The sequence below is a fragment of the Alosa alosa genome, chromosome 13 (assembly GCF_017589495.1).
Source record: "Alosa alosa isolate M-15738 ecotype Scorff River chromosome 13, AALO_Geno_1.1, whole genome shotgun sequence".
Classification (NCBI taxonomy): Eukaryota; Metazoa; Chordata; class Actinopteri; order Clupeiformes; family Clupeidae; genus Alosa; species Alosa alosa.
Genome location: NC_063201.1, coordinates 32119644 through 32139343, shown reverse-complemented (window position 1 = coordinate 32139343; position 19700 = coordinate 32119644). Strand labels below are relative to the sequence as shown.

The following is a 19700-nucleotide window of genomic DNA, read 5'->3' as shown; positions in this document are numbered from 1 at the left end:
ACACTATGGAGGCGGGGCCTCTTAGAGTCATTGTCCAATGGCATTGGATAAACAAACATGGAAGTAACATTCTACTGGTGTTCAAGACAACTCGGACAACATTTTGATATTGATTCCAACAGGATGGAAGGAGTCAGATATGTATTTTCCCTGTTAGAAAACCAGAAGATGAAAGCAATCGAATGAATTTCGTCGTCTTCTCTCTTGCTGCTTTGCTTCGAAAAACTCGTCTATAGAAATTCTCAGTATTTTCCTCTCTCCATACCAAACACTTGCAGAAAGCAAGCACATAGATATCCCATCGTGTTATAGGCAACAGGATGTTGGAATGGGGAGGGCGGAGACTTCAGACCCTATGCTTCAGACAGAGGAAAGGTCCGCCATCAAAACGATTTGTGTTAAATACAAAGTATCAAAGTGTTTAACCAGTAAAGGGCTTATTTTTGAGAGGCAATGGAGGTATGTTGCAATTTCGCCTATCTTTCTGTTTAAATGAATGGACAGTAGCAGTTTATCTGTCGCCCACGAGACAGTGTTTATTTGTTTACCTACTAACGATATTTCCCGAATGGGGATACTCATACGAGACTCTCTTTGCATCATCGTTTATAAAATGCTATAGCCTAAATGTTATAATGTTGCTGGTGTTTTATACCATTTTTTGTTTATTCGTGTTTTTTTTATATATATATATATATATATGATTTGGATAGGAACGTAAACTATCAGTTTAAGAAGTGACAACTAGCTTAGGCTAATTTAGCATATTTAAGATAGGCCTCAAATGCCTACTGCCACCACCATGTTCTTCTATCTAGTAGTTATTTAAGATTAATAAGAAATTAAACAAATTAGATATAACCTAGTTTCATCAGGAAAACCTTTTGAGTTTTGTTATTGTGTTTGCTTGCAATAGCCGAGGTGAATGCAACCAGAGCCCGTCTCTGATGCAACTAACTGGAACTTTGCAATAAGATTCCATGATGATTTCGGGTTACGACTTCGGTAAAGTTAGACAGAAATGGGCAGATTCGCAAGATTCGCGTTTTGCGGTTCAATAAATCATAGGAGAAATGTTTTCATTGCATAATAGAGAGCTCTATCTAACCGTAGTAGGGTAGGCAACAAGCTACAATCTGGTTTTCATCAGAAAGAAGAAAGAAGTTACGTGACATATTAGAAACAAAAAATGGATGAGATCTCCGTGCAGATCTGATCGAAGGATGAAATATTCTGTTAAAAATTGGTATAGTTTCTTCATTTGTGGCCTCATGGAAGCTCCTAAACCGAATAAGATTTATTAGCCTATTTATTATCATTCGAGTAAGTGAAGCATGGTCCAGGAAAGGGACATTTTACCAGGAAATTTTACAGCGCTCCCTAATGGCATACTGCGTGGTGACGTGAAAGAATGATCAGCCTTATATTGGAAGTTGGATATTCGACACATTCGAAAAATCTATTTAGCACTGACTATGAGGGTCGAGTTTGTGTCAAACCAACTTTAATGTGTTGAACAAGGCCTGCCTATATTACACAAAGCTTCTTTTGTCCAAAAACCCATGTTTTGATTTTATGAATTTTTTATGCTGATAAAAGATTTTAATCTATTATGCGGCTTCACCTTTTGACTTACCCATACTAAAACACATCTCCTGAACTCGGCTTATTGCCCTTTCTAGGACACAAAGCTCCTTTTTCCCAAAAACCCATTCTTTGATTTTTATAAATATTTTTAATGAAAAAAAAATGCTTTAAATCTATTATGCGGCTTGACCTTTTCACCTACCCATGTCAAAACACATCTGTTGCACTCAGCTAACTGCCCTTCATAGTGCACAAAGCTTCCTTTTTCTAAAAACTCACTCTTTGATTTTATATTAATATTTTACTATTCAAAAATGCTATAAATCTATTATGCGGTTTGACCTTTTGACCTTCCACATTTTGACCAGGTACTGCCATGTTAAAAACTCATTCTTTTGTTTTATATTAATTTTTACTATTTAAAAACTCCGCTAACTGCCCTTCATAGTACACAAAGCTTCTTTTTCCAAAAACTCACTCTTTGATTTTATATGAATATTTTACTATTCAAAAATGCTATAAATCTATTATGCGGTTTGACCTTTTGACCTACCCATGTCAAAACACATCTATTGCACTCAGGTAACTGCCCTACATATTACACAAAGCTTATTTTTTTTAAAAACTCATTCTTTGATTTTATATTAATTTTTTACTATTTAAAAACTTCTATAAATCTACTATGCGGCTTGACCTTTTGACCTACCCATGTCAAAACACACCTGTTTTACTCAGCTAATTTCCCTTCATAGTACACAAAGCTTCTTTCTTCCAAAAACTCACTCTTTGATTTTATATTAATATTTTACTATTCAAAAATTCTATAAATCTATTATGCGGCTTGACCTTTTGACCTACCCAAGTCATAATGCATCTATTGCACTCAGGTAACTGCCCTACATAGTACACAAAGCTTATTTTTTTCAAAAACTCATTCTTTGATTTTATATTATTTTTTTACTATTCAAAAATGCTATACATCTATTATGCGACTTCCACTTTCAACCTACCCATGTTAAAACACATCTGTTACACTCAGCTAACTGCCCTTCATAATACACAAAGCTTCTTTTTTCCAAAAACTCCCTCTTTGATTTTATATATTTTTTTTACTGTAAAAAATGCTATACATTTATTATGTGCCTTCCCCTTTTGACCCACCCATCTCAAAACACATCTGCTGCACTCAGGTAACTGCCCTTCATAGTGCACAAAGCATCTTTTTTCCAAAAACTCACTTTTTTGATTTTATATACATTTTTTACTGTCAAAAAACGCTATAAATGTATTATGCGGCTTAACCTTTTGACCGACCCATGTCAAAACACATCTATTGCACTCATGTTTTATTTTTTTTAAAACTCATTCTTTGATTTTATATACATTTTTTAATATTCAAAAATGCTATAAATCTATTATGCGACTTCCACTTTCGACCTATGTTAAAACACATCTCTTGCACTCAGCTAACTGTCCTTCATAGTACACAAAGCTTCTTTTTTCCAGTATAAGTATAAGTGTATATATACTTTTTTGATCCCGTGAGGGAAATTTGGTCTCTGCATTTAACCCAATCGGTGAATTAGTGAAACACAAACAGCACACAGTGAACACACAGTGAGGTGAAGCACACACTAATCCCGGCGCAGTGAGCAGTGAGGGGTTAGGTGCCTTGCTCAAGGGCACTTCAACCGCGGCCCACTGGTCGGGGCTCGAACCGGCAACCCTCCGGTTACAAGTCCAGAGTGCTAACCGGTGGGCCACGGCTGCCCTAAATAAATATAAAATCAAAGAGTGAGTTTTTGGAAAAAAGAAGGTTTGTGTACTATGTAGGGAAGTTAGATGAGTGCAGCAGATGTGTGTTGAGATGGGTGAGTCAAAAGGGGATGGCACATAATAGATTTATAAAAAAAAATTATAGTAAAAAAAATTATATAAAATCAAAGAGGGAGTTTTTGGAAAAAATAAGCTTTGTGTACTGTGTAGGGCAGTTACCTGAGTGCAATAGATGTGTTTTGACATGGGTAGGTCAAAAGGTCAAGCCGCATAATAGATGTATAGCATTTTTGAATAGTAAAAAATTAATATAAAATCAAAGAGTGAGTTTTTGGAAAAAAGAAGCTTTGTGTACTATGTAGGGCAGTTAGATGAGTGCAGCAGATGTGTTTTGAGATGGGTGGGTCAAAAGGGGAAGGCACATAATAAATTTATAGCATTTTTGAATAGTAAAATATTAATATAAAATCAAAGAATGAGTTTTTGAAAAACAGAAGCTTTGTGTACTATGTAGGGCAGTTAGCTGAGTGCAACAGATGTGTTTTGACATGGGAAGGTCAAAAGGTCAAGCCGCATTATAGATTTAAAGCATTTAAAGCATTTTTTTTACATTAAAAAATATTTATAAAACCAAAGAATGGGTTTTGGGGAAAAATAAGCTTTGTGTACTATATAGAGCAGTAATCCAAGTTCACCAGATGTGTTTTGACATGGGTAGGTTAAAAATATTTATAAAACCAAAGAATGGGTTTTGGGGAAGCCGCAGTATAATAGATTTGAAACATTTAACATTAAAAAAAAATTGTATAAAATCAAAGAGCAGGTTTTTGGGAAAAAGGAGCTTTGTGTCCTAGAAAGGGCAGTAAGCCGAGTTTAGGAGATGTGTTTTAGTATGGGTAAGTCAAAAGGTGAAGCCGCATAATAGATTGAAATCTTTTATCAGCATAAAAAATTCATAAAATCAAAACATGGGTTTTTGGACAAAAGAAGCTTTGTGTAATATAGGCAGACCTTGTTTAAACACATTAAAGTTGGTTTGACACAAACTCGACCATCGTAGTCAGTGCTAAATAGATTTTTCGAATGTGTCGAATATCCAACGTCCAATATAAAACTAACTTTACCACGGTCATCTAGATAACTCTGGTACAACAGTGGCTGCTGGTGACCACATTTTTTGGTAAAGCATGAATCCCTACCCACGCCCCGAAACCGAACACCGCTCTTAACTCTCTACGAAACTCCCCCTCGCTCGGTCTGAAGCTCTTTTCCTTGTCTTTGCATCTTCCGTCAAGGGTTTTCGCTGCTTCTTCGCCGGCTCTGCCATTATACACGTTTGCAACAATAGCTAGCGTTTCTTTAGCCTGCCTCTGTGCTGTGGATGAAGGATGTAAACTGATCCTGCTTCGGTCGGCGGGTACGATACACTGAACTTGCAAGCAGGATATTCTTCCTACAGGCAGTAGGGGCGGGCGAGAGAGTCTTCATTCACCCTGTAATGAGTCATTTAACCATATACCGACTTACCAAGATGATTAATTAACACGAAAACGTTGCCTGGTGTCCCTTTAACACACCTCTTATTCATAGAAAAGGCAGTGAAGTTGAATATAGGCCTATAAGACACGTGATGACATTGCACTACTGTCTAAATGATGTGCATAAACAAAAGCGATATGTTGTTGGGATGATCAGAGAGCTAAATAGGTTATTTGGTTGAGAAAACAATATTTGTTTAATTGAAAGCCCATCTAAAAAAAAAATGGCTAGGCAACTGATGCACTAGGTTGACTTTGTGATGCAGTGGAACCTACACAAGAGCCCACCACCACATAGCTATCTCTTATCATCCCTTGTCTCAAACTTGGTCCATTTGCTAGGTCGTCCAAGTTAACGATTTAAAGCAGCACTATGCAAGTTTTTTTACCTTTAATATAACAGCTTCAAAGCCATTTTGATGGTAAGCAACCTTGTAATAGGAGAATCGTTCACCTAGCATACAGTAGTGATGAACGTGACACGAGAATCGTGAAACATTACCTGGTCAGTAGATATAGCTGTTTCGAGATTGTCCTCGCCTGTTGCTAGTCCTCAGCTCCAAAACAATTGCACATACCAGTACTGGTAGTTTGTGATTGGCACATGCAAATGCTCTCAAATGCTTAATTGTGAGTGATGTGAATCTAACATAATTTATAGGTCTCTATATTATACAAACAAACAATTTATGCCAAATGTCATTCCTTTCAGATGATGATCTCCAATGGTGTGGACTATAGGTGAAGAGGAACTAGCCTTCATAGGGGACTAAGAGAGCTACATCATAATTACAGAGGAACCTATGGACTCTACCATGTTGATCTGGAGGATGCTTCATATGTATGTGGTACTACAGGGGGCTGTTAGGTCCTGTTATGCCCACAGCCTTTTTACCTGTGAACCTAGTAGGGTGCAGTGGTGCCATGGCATGCCGTACAACATGACTTTCTTCCCCAACATGTTGGGACACTATGACCAAGACATTGCAGCAGTGGCAATGAAGGTAAGAAGTCAATTTGTCTGAAATGGTCTAAATTTGTCAGTTTCAGGCAGGGCTGATGGATTCATCAATTTCAAATTGGCAATGTGATTAGCAAAGTCTGTGATTTAGAATATAACAAGTTTTGCTACGCATCTGACCCAGGGAATGTTTATATTTTGCAATGTGCTGTGATCCTGGCACTCAAATGCTCCCCAATCAGATGTAATCTAATGTGACTGTTAGGGACTACCATTTTACTTTAGGAGGAGAGGTGTAGGCTAGGACCTACAGTGTTACATTGGGAGGAGAGGGAGAGGGAGAGGTGTAATTTGATTCCATTTTGAACTGAAATATCAACAACCTTCAAGCTGCATCCTCTTCAATCAGCATCAATATCAGAAGGCTATCACATGATTCCCTATTTTGTACATTGACCCAGAGGACTGTTAGGGGGCAGGCCATATATTATCATCAAGTGGGCCTATACTAAATAATGTCAAAATTATAACTTTGTTGGCCATCCTTATGAGTGTACAGAAAGAAAACAATAAATCTTACTCAAACCCGATATTGAGTAGTATTAAACTATATTTATGTTTACTGCAATCATATGGGAAAAGTAACTACACTGGGTATACTGAGAATCGTTTTTTTAATTCTTAAAATCGATATTGAATCGAATTGTGACATTTTCTGAATTGTGCACCCCTAAAACATATCTTATTATGACCGCCACGCAGCGAAGCGGCGGTCATATAGGTTTAGTCAGATTTTTTTTTTTTTTTTTTTTTTCTTTTCTTTTTCGCATGTCCAAATTTCCGTCAAGGATTCCCAGGACACTGTAAGACCGGTGGGCTTGGTGGGCATGTAACCCCACATGGATAGCATGGAACCTCCTGTTTTCGTTTTGATCTGTAGCCCCCCCGCTGGACTGGACCCCCGAAAGGAAGGTAGGGCAGACAACAGTTTTCTGTGAATATCTCGAGAACCGTAGGGTTTAGGAGGACCATTTTTTTTTTGTATGTTGATCTCAAAGGGCCATGTCAACCCATTCCATAACCACTCATTTCATGTATAAGCCACCTAGTTAAACACAAAAAGTAAAAATGAGGTGTTGTAATCGCAGGTATCTGTGACCTAACATAGTCAAAACTGCACGAAATTGGAAGTGTAGGATCATTATGACACCCTCTGAATGCACGCCAAGTTTCGTGGAATTCCGTTCATAAATTACACACAATAAATTAATTTATGTTACTATACACCAACTGGCCTGTAGGTGGCCGGAGACAGTTTTCTGTGAATATCTCGAGAACCGTAGGGCCTAGGAGGTCCACCTTTTTTTTGTATGTTGGTCTTAAGGGGGCATGTCAACCTATCCCATTACCACTTATTTCATGTATAGCGCCACCTAGTTAAAAATTAAAAAGCAAAACATTAGGTGTTTTCATCATAATATCTCTGGCTGACATGGTCAAAACTGCACGAAATTGAAAGTGTAGAATCAATATGACACCCTCCGAATGCATGCCAAGTTTCGTGGACTTTCGTTCATGGGGGGCCTTACAATAAAATAATTTATGTGTACATTTAGTGACCGTACACCAACAAGGATTCCTGGGACACTGAAAGACCGGGGTACACGAAACTTGGTGGGCATGTAACCCCACATAGATAGCATGGAACCATCGCTGCTTTGATCTGTAGCCCCCGCTGGATTGGACCCCCCGAAAGGAGGGTAGGGCAGACACAGTTTTCTGTGAATATCTTGAGAACCGTAGGGCCTAGGATGAACAATTTTTTGCGTATGTTTGCCTCCAGGGGTCATGTAAACCCATTGCATATGCACACATGTGCATAAACAGACACACACGCACACACATACATTCACAGTTATCCTACGTATGACACATACTCACACAGTAGACATATATACGCATGCATGCACATGCACACACACAGGCACATAAACAGGCAAACACACAAGCACATGCACGCACACACACCCACCCACACACACATAAACATAAACATGTACACGCACACATGCACACAATTCAAAAATTTCTTAGAATTATGAACAGGCAAGATGAGGGTGGGGTTGTATAAAATGTATATTACATGTGAAATCTATGAACTAATCATGTTTTGGTACTTGGTCTAGCTGATACCAGATGCCTTTCAGCGTGACTTATTTTTGTGGAAAACATGTGCTGGACTGGGCTGCGGTCATATTTTGTACCGCTCTGCGGTACATCTAGTTGTTTTATTTATCTGAATGGTGGTTTAAAGACTTGTTATATTCCTACAGCAATTCATGCCCCTTGCCAACCTCCAGTGCTCCCCAGATGCTCATCTCTTCTTGTGTCAGGCATTTGTCCCTGAATGTAATGAGCCCACAGTGGTGTTGTCACCATGTCGGGAGCTGTGTGAGAGAGTCCACTCAGACTGTAAAATGGACATGCAGGTCTTCGGTTTGAGCTGGCCCCCTGAACTACAGTGTGACAGGTATGCACTCGTTTACTTCTCAAAATGGACACATTTGATTTCACAATGATGCATACATTGACACATTGATATGATATTTTAAGACTTTAATAAAACTACTGTATGAGAAAGATGGTAAGTAAAATATTTGGTGACTGGATGATAATTGATTTTTGGTGATTATTCAGGCAGCTGTCCATACTTTGACTGCCTGTGCATTTGCATTTTAAATGCATTTGGATTGGCCACAGTAGCACTAAAATCTTATATTCTTCAATGCATATTGATGTATTCTTAGTGGTTTCATTCAGCCTATCTGATACTGTAACAACGAGAATGCAATGATCGAAAAATGCATTTCTTCCCTGTTTGTCAAAGACCAAATTGGCTTTATGTGAACCAAAAGGGAAATAAATGACTGAATAGCAGGGCTTTGAACCATATTTTTTTTCCAATTGGTTCGTTCCGAACAGCAACATGGAACATGGAAATTCACATGGAAATTCATATCCTATCTAAATAGATAGAATTTGTATTTGAAACTAAACATTTGTGAGATACTTGTCGAGGTACAATAATTACCTCTTTTGATTGAGCTTGATTGACATGCTACAGCTTGGGCATACAATCTTGATTAGGCTACTTGCTGGCGGCAAGCTTCTCTATTACATTTCTCCCGATGAGTGAACAACCAGACATGAACCCTACCAAGTCATATTGCACAGAAATCTTGTCAAAGAACTGAAAAAAATAACGGTATAAACCAGTTACCATTATTTTAGATAAACAATTCTGTTCCGGAACATTATTTTTTTTTTTTTTTTTTAAGTTTCTGGTTTTCGTTCCGTGAACCTGTTCAAAGCCTTGGTGAATAGCAATGTACTGCCTTTTCATAGCAAACCACACTGTCTTACTTTAAACACTGGAAGGTAAATCCAGGTATCCATGTCATGATAAGTAGGGTTGCACAGTTATAGCAATCGCAATCTCAATATGAACCAATTCAAATATCCAATTGCAAAAGCTACAAATAATTGTGCCCAGTTCATTTTGTCACATTTTTGACTTTTATATACATTTCATCCTCATCGACTTTGCCAGTTCTGATTGGTTGTGTACGTAGTGCACAGAAATTCTGATTGGTGAGCTTTACAATCATGCTCACCAATCGGGTGGCACAAAATAAAGAGACATTTGGAATATTGAACTGAATCAATTCATTGACATTCAAAAATCATATTGCAAATCGCAATATGTCCTAAAAATCCATTCCGTGCAGCCCTAATGATCATCTATAGAAGTCATCTATGAGTGGTCTTAAATCATGTCTTTCTCTCTCCTACCTCAGGTTGAATTACTGTCAGAACTCACTTGATGGGTCTATAGCGTCCCCCACAAAGCACGTGACCACACCCAAGAGCTCACCCTCATCAAAGCGGGACCTAGGTTTCTGGTGCCCAATGCAGCTTAAGACTCAACCTGGACAAGGTTCTTCATTCCTGGGAGCTCAAGATTGTGCCCCTCCATGTGAAAATATGTACTTAAAGCCACATGAAATTAAGTTTGCCAAGACATTCATCGGCGTGTGCTCCATTGTTTGCTTGTGTGCCACGCTTTTCACATTCCTCACTTTCCTCATTGATGTTAAACGTTTTCGCTACCCAGAGCGACCAATAATCTTTTATGCAGTGTGTTACAGCTTTGTGTCACTCATCTACTTTGTTGGTTTTTTGCTGGGCAACAGGGCTGCTTGTAATCAGTCTCTCCACCCAGGAGGTGTGGGAACGGTTGTCCTTGGTGCTCAAGGCAATAAGGCATGCACACTGCTCTTCATGCTGCTATACTTCTTCTCCACAGCAGGGATTGTGTGGTGGGTCATTCTCACAATCACCTGGTTTCTGGCAGCAGGGCCCAAGTGGAGCTGTGAAGCCATTGAGAAGAAGGCTGTGTGGTTCCACTCAGTGGCATGGGGCCTACCTGGAGCACTCACCATCATCCTTTTGGCCCTAGATAAGGTGGAGGGGGACAGCATCAGTGGTGTGTGCTTTGTGGGGCTCTATGACCTTGTCACGCTGCGCTGGTTTGTACTTGCACCATTGTGTGTGGGTGTTCTCACTGGCCTGGCTCTGCTGCTGGCTGGCATTGTCTCTCTCAATAATGTGCGGCAGGTGATCCAGCATGATGAGCAAAACCAAGAGAAGCTGAAAAAATTTATGATACGCATTGGAATTTTTAGTGGCCTCTACCTACTGCCGTTGCTCACACTCTTAGGCTGTTATCTTTATGAGCAAGGCCGACGAGAAGCCTGGGAGCATAGCTGGATCAATGACCGCTGCCGTGACTTCAGCATTCCCTGTTCCCACAAGGTAAGCTGTGAGAGAGTGGACATTTTCATATCAAAGTAACCATATTTTTGTTTTAGTTATTGGTGTTATTCAGTGAATTTAAAGTGAATTTGTGTGTATGTATTAGAGTGCGGTGCGAGCCGCAAATTTCTGTCTGAACCCGGCCCGCATCCGACAGAGTTGCGTCCGAACCCGACAGGCATTTTCATTTTTATGTCTGAACCTGACCCGAGCCCGATGCAGATGATGCCTCAGTTATTCCCATGCTAGTGATTAAACGTTCACGTTTGTGGATAGCCTGTCTTTAGCCCATTAAACGGAACAAACAACAAATGGAATTCTTGTATACAGAATCAGATGTGTGCATTACCATTGAAAAGAAAAGACAGAAAAGTCTTATAGCCTACCGGTATACTATACCTATGGCTATAGATATGGTATGGGCTATGGACATAGCCTATGTCTTTACCACAGTACGCAACGCAAGTAGGACTGCCTTCACATAGTAGGTCTAGACTTAATTGCTTAATTTTCTTTGGTCTTAAAATCTCCTGATAGGCTAACAACTTTTTTTATCATTACCCAAGACGTGCCGCCTGAAATGCACATGCGTTGTCAAGGCTACATAAACAAATCTTGCACACAGGAAGAAAGCTGTTAGGTCTTGTTTACATTTGCAACGTTTGCATCATGTAAAGCAGACCTGTTGGTTACCCAACATAATAGGGCTCAGGTCGGGTAGCCACACTCTAATATGTATACACTAACGCTCAAAAGTTTGGGGTCACTTAGAAATTTCAGGTATTAGAATACCAGCTGAGACCAGTTGCATTGTTTTTTTTAATCAGGGCAGCAGTTTTCAGATTACATTATGTGCTTACAAAATTGCAAAAGGGTTCTCCAATTTTTTCTCAGTTAGCCTTTTAAAATCAGATATCAGATTAGTAAACAGAATATGCCTTTGGAACATTGAATGGATGGTTGCTGATAATGGGCAATGTAAATATTGCATTTAATATCAGCCATTTCTTTCTACAACAGTCATTTACAACATTAATGATGAAAACAAGGACATTTCTAAGTGACCCCAAACTTTTGAGTGTGTGTGTGTGTGTGTGTGTGTGTGTGTGTGTGTACCAGGATCACAATCAGCCTAACACCGTTCTTTGTGTTCTGTAGAGAACGGAGTTTGATTGGCCTGACCTGTCCTTATTTCTGATCAAATACCTGATGACTCTGGTAGTGGGCATATCTGCTGTTTTCTGGGTCAGCAGTAAGAAGACTTGCTCAGAATGGGCTATCTTCTTTAAGCGGACACACAAGAAAGAGTAAATAAATGTCTTTATATATATCATGAGCTATGAACTTTTATATGAATTCTTCATTGATAATAATTATAAATTGAATCTACTATTTGCAAACATTATCACAGTTGTAAAATATTCCTCCTTTTGTTTTCATTCATTCGTTTTCATTTTCATCTTTACACAACTTTTCCAGCATTTTGTTACCCCCATCCCAACTTTTTTTTAAACATGTTGCTGGCATCAAATTCAAAATTAACATATTTTTTTCCATATATTTGCTAAATATGGGTTTACAAAACTTGTATATTATCACATTTTATTTTTATTTGCATTTTACACAATGTCCCAACTTTTTCTGTTTTGGGGTTAATGTTCAATTGACGTTTTTTCAACAGTGGTCATATCATTTTTTAGTTGTTTGACATAATCGTTCTTTATCTCAACGGCACAGATACAGTTTCTCGATGTAATGAAATTATAGAAAGATTTATGTGGAACTGAGAACTGATAAAACTTTGTAGCTTGTTTAAAAGTTCAGAGAACAAATGTATTTACTTTGATTATAATTCTTGGATTTTTTGCAAATATGGGCATTTATTCATAATGAATAAAATGTCTTAAAGTCTTAACTTTAATTTTTTTAAACCTGTAGAAACCCCTGCTTATGTTCTTTGTGTGGTGTAGCGTAGTGGTAATGAGGGATGAATCGGCTACTATGAGCATGTAATTGTACCCTGGAAATCCAGAGTTCTCGCGAGAGCACAATGGAATTGTCTCTGCAAGACACTCTGGCAATGAGCAATGATGCACGTTACTTTTACCCCTTGCATCCCGGGGAACCAGCTAAACTGATGAATACAGCGCTGCAACGTTGGAGGACAGTAAAAATTGGTCGTAGTGTTTTCCGATTGCGCCGAAGTCCGAAATCATTCAGAGTTAACATGGTCTAGAGTTATCCAATTGCGTGCAGTGAGATTTTTAAATGCATGCTTGTTGCCGCCCCTCAATTTGGGCCATTACATTGTTCGTGGCCAGACCCTTAATCTTTCTAGATTACCAGGGTCTGGATTTTCCAGGCTAATTTAATTCAGGATTTAGGTTGCATTTCAGTCCCTCCAGGATTTTGCGATGTTGCGATCGCAACAATTAACGCAAATTCAACCAATCCCTCCAAATTCTGGGTCACCTTGCAATTTTGTCCAAACACTACAACTTTTCTGCAAATGTTACCAATCATTGTAGTTTCCCTGTGAAATTTGTCATCATGACAAATCATGTCATAGCTGGTTTTATGTCTACCGTGGACAGTTACGATTTTATACTCCAGTTGTCAATGGAGAAATTACAGTATATGGAATTCTTACTTCCGGAATCAGTGGTGGGCGGAACTGTTGAGATCTATGCGAACTCAATTAGACCTACACACCACATTAAAGATATGCCTAAGTGTATTAGTTTAAAAATCAATATAACCTATTTAAATGACAAAATATTTGTAGCTACTAGTAATTATGCAGATGATAAAATACTATATATTATTAACAAAATACACTTTATATGAATTCCAAAATATATTAAATAATATATGAAATAGAAACATATGACATAAGCCATCATATTCCGTGTGTGTTTGTTTGTTTGTGTGTGTGTGCATGTAGAGGGTCAAGCAGAATCTAGGATTGCCACTGGTGTGAATGATCACACTATATTCAATATTACTGATGACGTCAAGGTGGTGGGCGCCCCCAAAATAAAAAAAAATATTGAAAAAGTATCGAAATTGCAATTCTTGACTTGATATCGGTATCGAATCAATAATTTTAGTGTCGTGACAACACTAGTTTGCATATTCTTTTTCTCCATTCCATTTTTCAATCTTGAATGTTTTTGTTTTTCTTTTGAAGTTATGATTCTGTGATATATGATTTATGTTGGGGCCCTTTAAAAAAAAAATGACATGAATTTTCTTTCTGTTCCAAATAACAGTGCAATCAACGAGAGTCGCCGAGTATTGCAAGAGTCTTGTGAATTCTTTTTGAAGCACAACAGCCGTGTGCAGCACAAGAAGAAGCACTACATGCCTAACTCCCACAAACTTAAGGTCATATCAAAATCCATGGGCACCAGCACTGGTGAGCCAATCCCTGCACCCACTGATAACCAAGGTGATGATCTTCTCATTACCCAAACTCTTGGGAACCACCAAGCCAGGAATCAGACTGCATTCTCAAGGACACAAAGTTCCTCTGAGATGTCAGGAAAAGACCAGGTGGAGAGGCCTATGTCTAGGAGAAGTGGTAAAGGCCCTGTTGGACAGGCTATGGCTGCTCACTTAAGCTCAGAGAAGCATAACAACACTGGAAGCTCAAGCAAATTCAGCAGTCAGTCTGAGAACTTCCGAAAGATTTCAGCAGGAAGGTAAGTATAATATGTTAGTTACCAGCCTGGTGGCTTACAGCGAATTTTCTAACCTGTACCAAAACACATTTTTATTCAAACATCTGTCTGCAAACAAAGTCTGCCTCAAAATACAACAGAGAAAACCTGAACTCAAAATGTCATTGTGGGAAAAAAACAAAAAAAACCAATGATGCGTAACAGTGCAAATCAGACCTTTCAGAATAAGAACAATCATAGCCTAACGCTAATAACAAGCCTTGCCAAAATTATGGGTCATTAAGTAAGAATACAAAATAATTGTTAGATTAAGTAGATTATGTTAAAACGACATGGACATTAGGCCGAACTTCCAACGAATTTTTTTGCACACACGCTGGCTCTGCCTGCTGCGCTGCCTGCACAATGTCCTCGGCTTCGTGAAATCAGTGCATATTCGCGCCTAATTATAGAACGTCAAAAAGAAACAAAGTAGCCGGGCTGCATCCAGACACTTAGCTGCCGTCAGGGGCTGCATGCAGTCGACTCAGACTCTCTACGGACAGTTTTTAATGTTTATCAGAAAATAACTACTCAGTATTCTGATTGAGTATAATTTTCGGGATAATTAGGGCAGGATTCGGGATTCGGGACAACTGCTTGGATATCGGGACTGTCCCGAATTTTTCGGGACGTCTGGTCACCCTACCTACCCGAGACGTAATTATTATAGGTTACTTGGTAGTAAAGGTAAATGCTGCAGATGCACAAATCTACATAACAAAGATATATTAATTTACTTTGAAATGAGTAGGGCTAGTTTACAGCATGACATTGTTTGTGCATATTAATAAATTGCATTTAATGACGGAAAATAGTTTTTTATCCGACTAATTGATGAAATAATCTATAGAATACTCGATTCCAAAAATAATCGATAGCTGCAGCCCTGTAGGATTGCTTTAAAGTGTATAATGTTGGTTTAGCTTTATAATGATTCAGTCATTTGCCAACATTGCAATATTTAGAAAATAATTTCATGGCAAAATGGATGCATGCGATTAATATAGATTAATTAATCACATTTTGTTTTGTCTGTCAGGTTTTTTTTTTTGCTGCCGTGTGATTGGCTAATTAGATATTTGTGTTTAATAAGCAGTTGAACAAGTGTACCTAATACAGTGGCCGTGTGTGTGTGTGTGTATTTAAATTAAATATTTGGTATTATGAAAAGCTGAGTTTGAATATATTTAGTTAAGGTGTATGTAAACTTCTGACTTCAACTGTAGATGTGCATCTGTATATGTGTGTGTGTTCATTCTTGTAGATTTTACAGTTTGGATCATTTGCTATCAAATGTAATATGCATTTCTTTTCAAAAACATGGAATCACTGACACGTTACCATTTCAATTAAAAAAAATAACATAATGTATCAAACATATAGTGTAGAAATTATAAATACAACTGCAAAGAACGTTTCTGCGCATTACTTCTGTAGAAGTCACATTTCAAGCACAAGTATAACTTCAGACAAGCAGACTTCATTAACTCATCAGTGTCAGGGCAAGTTTTCTAGGTGATTCTAAACTTTTGAATGATAGTGTACATTTGACAGGCAATTACATCAATAACATTACATACTATTAATAATTTTATGAAATAAATTCTTATTTTTGTTCACTTTAGTGTGAAACCGAGAGTAGAGTTTCCAGAAGATATGCAACCATCTCTCCATGGCATTCTTCACAGTAGTAGCGAGAGCCCTTTGCCAAGAAGTCAGGATCAAAGGAGCAGTTGTTCTACTCTTCCCAAAATGCAGACCTGAACCCAACCTTCAACCCCGGAACCTGTACAAACCTCAACCCTATGTGTATTTGTAAGAGCCCCTCCAAAACTGCAGCTGCATGAAATGTCAACTGCTGGAATTTTAAATCATTATTGATATATTGGAGCATTATTTGTCTTAGTCAAATACCAAAATTCAGCACTAGTAGCCTTCAGAACAATGGGGACTTATATGGTGATAATTATAGCTGTAGTCAAAGTTGTGATGTAGCAGTTTTCTTCCTGCTGACCATTTACATGGCTATGTGACGCCTGTAAAGCAGTGGTTCCTGATGTATGGGGCTGGGCCCCAAGGGTGTGGGGGTGGTGATGGTGGTGGCCGATAGAGGGCCGTGTGATCGGGGTGAAAAAATGTAACGAGAAGTCTTAAACAACTACTGGTCAAATTAAACTACTGGTCTGGGGAGTGATGGAGAAGTACTAGCGTTGCCACGCGTGTACTAAATCTCACTCACTTTATTTTACATTACAGCTGCCTCTATAATTATTGCCACTCCTGGTAAAGTTGAGTAAAAAGATGTATACAATTATCCTGATTAATTTTAGTAAACACACACACTCAAAACAATGAGGGGGGAAATGACCTGACTGAGACTGAGATAATCATCACAGAAGTTTGATTTTGTGCTCAGTAAAGGGGAAAAAGTTGGAGAAACAAACAGCCCATCAGTAGGCATGGGGTTGATATTGAGTTTATTTGTATTCAGTTCATCAGTCATCTTTCAATGTATGCCGAACCCGCCTTGAGTGTTTGTTACCAAAATTTGAAGCTGTGTCACCTTATTTTTTTATATCTTAGTGAAACATTGTCATGATTTACTGCTTGAAGGTTCATAGACACAAATAACTTAAAAAACGTATTTTTACTAATTTTTACCAAGGGTTCCAATAATTGTGGAGGGCACTGTATGGCAATGCATAGCAGCAGAGTAGCCTACTAGCCTAACCAATGATGATGAGTTCATAGCTAACTTTGTACTTATACATAATGTTGGTTGGCCTAACGTTTAGCAGGATAAAAGACAAAAGTTCAACAGAGAAAATTGTATTAATTTAAATAGTTTGGATGCAGAAATAATGTTAAAGAAAAGCTATGCAACAGCCGATGGACATGTTGGCTATATGAGCCTCTCCATTGTGGTGCTGGGTGTGTGTGTGTGGGGTGGGGGGGTGGAAACCACTGCTGTAATGCCTTAAATAGACAAAATATTTTTCATATAGCGTAATATTTCTTGTGAGAGAGTAATAGTTAAATGAGCCTCATTAGCTTTAAGGGACCGTGTTCTGGCCACCCTAAGAATGGCCTGGAGATGGGAATCGCTTCATCTAAATATGCCTTGATTTATTGATGCTTATCATTTCAGCTTTCTTTGTATACTTCCAAAGAGACACAAACAATGGACAGTTTGTGAAGGAGTTAGGTAACTCTTAGAAATTCTATAATTTCTGGTTCACTTTTGTATTGGAAGGATACGCCTTGAAGTCAAAAATGGGTGGTCAGACTCTTGCTGCAAGTTTGGAATGGCAGGGTTACACTGTGCCTTCATTTGGAAACTCCTGATGGTAAATCATAGAATTTGTTTAGGGCATTTCCCCTTTCATCTGGCAAGTCTCTGACACAGTACATGACAACATTGTCTCAGTTTGCCACGAAAACATGGGTTCAAGTCATTTCATGTATGTTATTGATAAATTTCATCATGACTGATTAATAGAAATGTATGTTGATTTTTGAAAACATGTTTTACTTTTATATATATTTTTGTGTAGTCACATTTCTTATTTCAAAATGCTTTGTGCAACTATTTTAATCATGCAAGCCTTTTAAGGACATTTCTGTAGCCTGCTAGATAACCTGACTACTACTCACGTAATGGGCACTCAGAACCACTAACCGACTTTAGAAATGGATCATTATATCAAGCAGGCCAGCACTTGTTTGTTTAGCTTCACTCCCACTGTTCTTTATGTTTAATGTAGTGTGTGTGTGTGTGTGTGTGTGTGTGGGTGGGGGTTGTTGTATGACAGAATTCTTGAATTATAGTCAGACATGCCACAGGTAGGGGTTTTTTGGTAAAATTGTCATTTTCTAAAGTGCTTTGTTTTGTCTTTTTTATTAAAAGTACGTCAAGTTTCACATTCCTCTGTCCGTCCCTTTTGTTCTCGCATTTGTAAGTTTAGTTGGTGCCCTGAAGTGATATTTCTGAGAAAAGTTCAAAATCCCTATTATTTTTGTAAAATAATGCGGAAAAGGTTTTCATGCATGCATTCATTCAAGAGTATAAAACACACTGCATTGCAGACATGCAGAAATGAGCAAGAAAGTTGCAGTTGCCTTTGATGCAGATGCATGTCAGGTGGGAATGGCATCATAACAGTGGGGATGCAGATGCATAGTCTGGTGGAAGTGGGCAGTACAGCACAGAAGATACAGACTCTGGGGTGGAAACATGCAAAGCAGAGTGTTTCAGCAAGTAGATGGTGGAAAGACTGTAACAACTTCCACATTTAGCAGATTCTACCATTTATAAGGGAAACTCAGGTCTGAAGGTCTGTCAACAAACCAGCCAGCCACAACCCACAAAGACAAGTATTATATCCCCCCCCTGAAAAAAAATGCTAGTCCTCAACACCAATTGCGGTACAAAATACAGCCGCTGTTCAGTCCTGCACATTCTCTCCGCAAAAATAAACGCTTATCAATTTGTCTCCATCTCTTACTCCAGTCCCTACTCTTGCAACTTTTGTGCATGTAAATGAGTGTGTGCATAGTGTTTGTGTACAGTATATGTGTGCTTATGTGTGTGTGTGTGTGTGTGTTCGTTTGTGAGTGTGCATGTGGGGGTAATGGTGTGCCTGCGTGTGTGTGTGGGTGTGTTTATGTGTGTGCGTGTGTCTGTGTGTGCATATGTGCTTGTGTGTGCATGCATGTGTGTGTGAGTATGTGTAGCTGATATGGCCCCCATGAACATAATTTCACAAAACTTGGCATGCATTCAGAGGGTGTCAATGATCCTACACTGTAAAATGTTTTTGGGGTGTACTGATTGCTAACTACAAAATAAAGAAATGTTGCGTGTAGACTAATGGGACTCAACAAAGTTGTTTCTTGTGTTCCTTCTTCTGGTCATTAGTAAAGTGTCAATGTGAGTGAAGATTGATTTTTTAGTGGCGCCACTCATAAATGGTTATTACAACAATGGCATGCTAGCATGCATGTCAGTATCTTTATTTAAGGGAATTAGTGATAAATCAATATGTGAAGATATGATTTTATGTCTGATCCAGGAAACTGCAAAATTGCATGGCATAATAGCATCATCCAGATTTTAGAGACTCCCAATATTTCACATCACTTTTTCAGGGGAGCCCATGTCATATTGGGGGGCTGTGCTGGCCAAAGCAACCACACATTTTGAACTAGTAATGGCAGTGTGTCCTGTAAGTTAAGAAA

General features: G+C 38.5%; 1 protein-coding gene across 1 annotated transcript; it reads left to right on the top strand.

Annotated features, from left to right (window-relative positions):
* The first annotated feature begins 102 nt into the window (after positions 1-102).
* fzd6 (frizzled class receptor 6) lies at positions 103-18254 on the top strand. The gene is made up of 7 exons (XM_048260943.1): positions 103-459; positions 5614-5905; positions 8196-8392; positions 9720-10737; positions 11896-12044; positions 14010-14441; positions 16088-18254. The coding sequence occupies exons 2-7, from the start codon at positions 5705-5707 to the stop codon at positions 16224-16226; spliced, it is 2136 nt and encodes a 711-aa protein (XP_048116900.1). The 5' UTR covers positions 103-459; positions 5614-5704; the 3' UTR covers positions 16227-18254.
* Positions 18255-19700: the final 1446 nt, after the last annotated feature.

Coding starts and splice junctions, on each gene's coding strand:
- fzd6 (XM_048260943.1), top strand. CDS start 5,705: ATGGACTCTACCATGTTGATCTGGAGGATGCTTCATATGTATGTGGTA. Junction 5,906..8,195: donor TTGCAGCAGTGGCAATGAAG/GTAAGAAGTCAA, acceptor ATATTCCTACAG/CAATTCATGCCCCTTGCCAA. Junction 8,393..9,719: donor CCTGAACTACAGTGTGACAG/GTATGCACTCGT, acceptor CTCCTACCTCAG/GTTGAATTACTGTCAGAACT.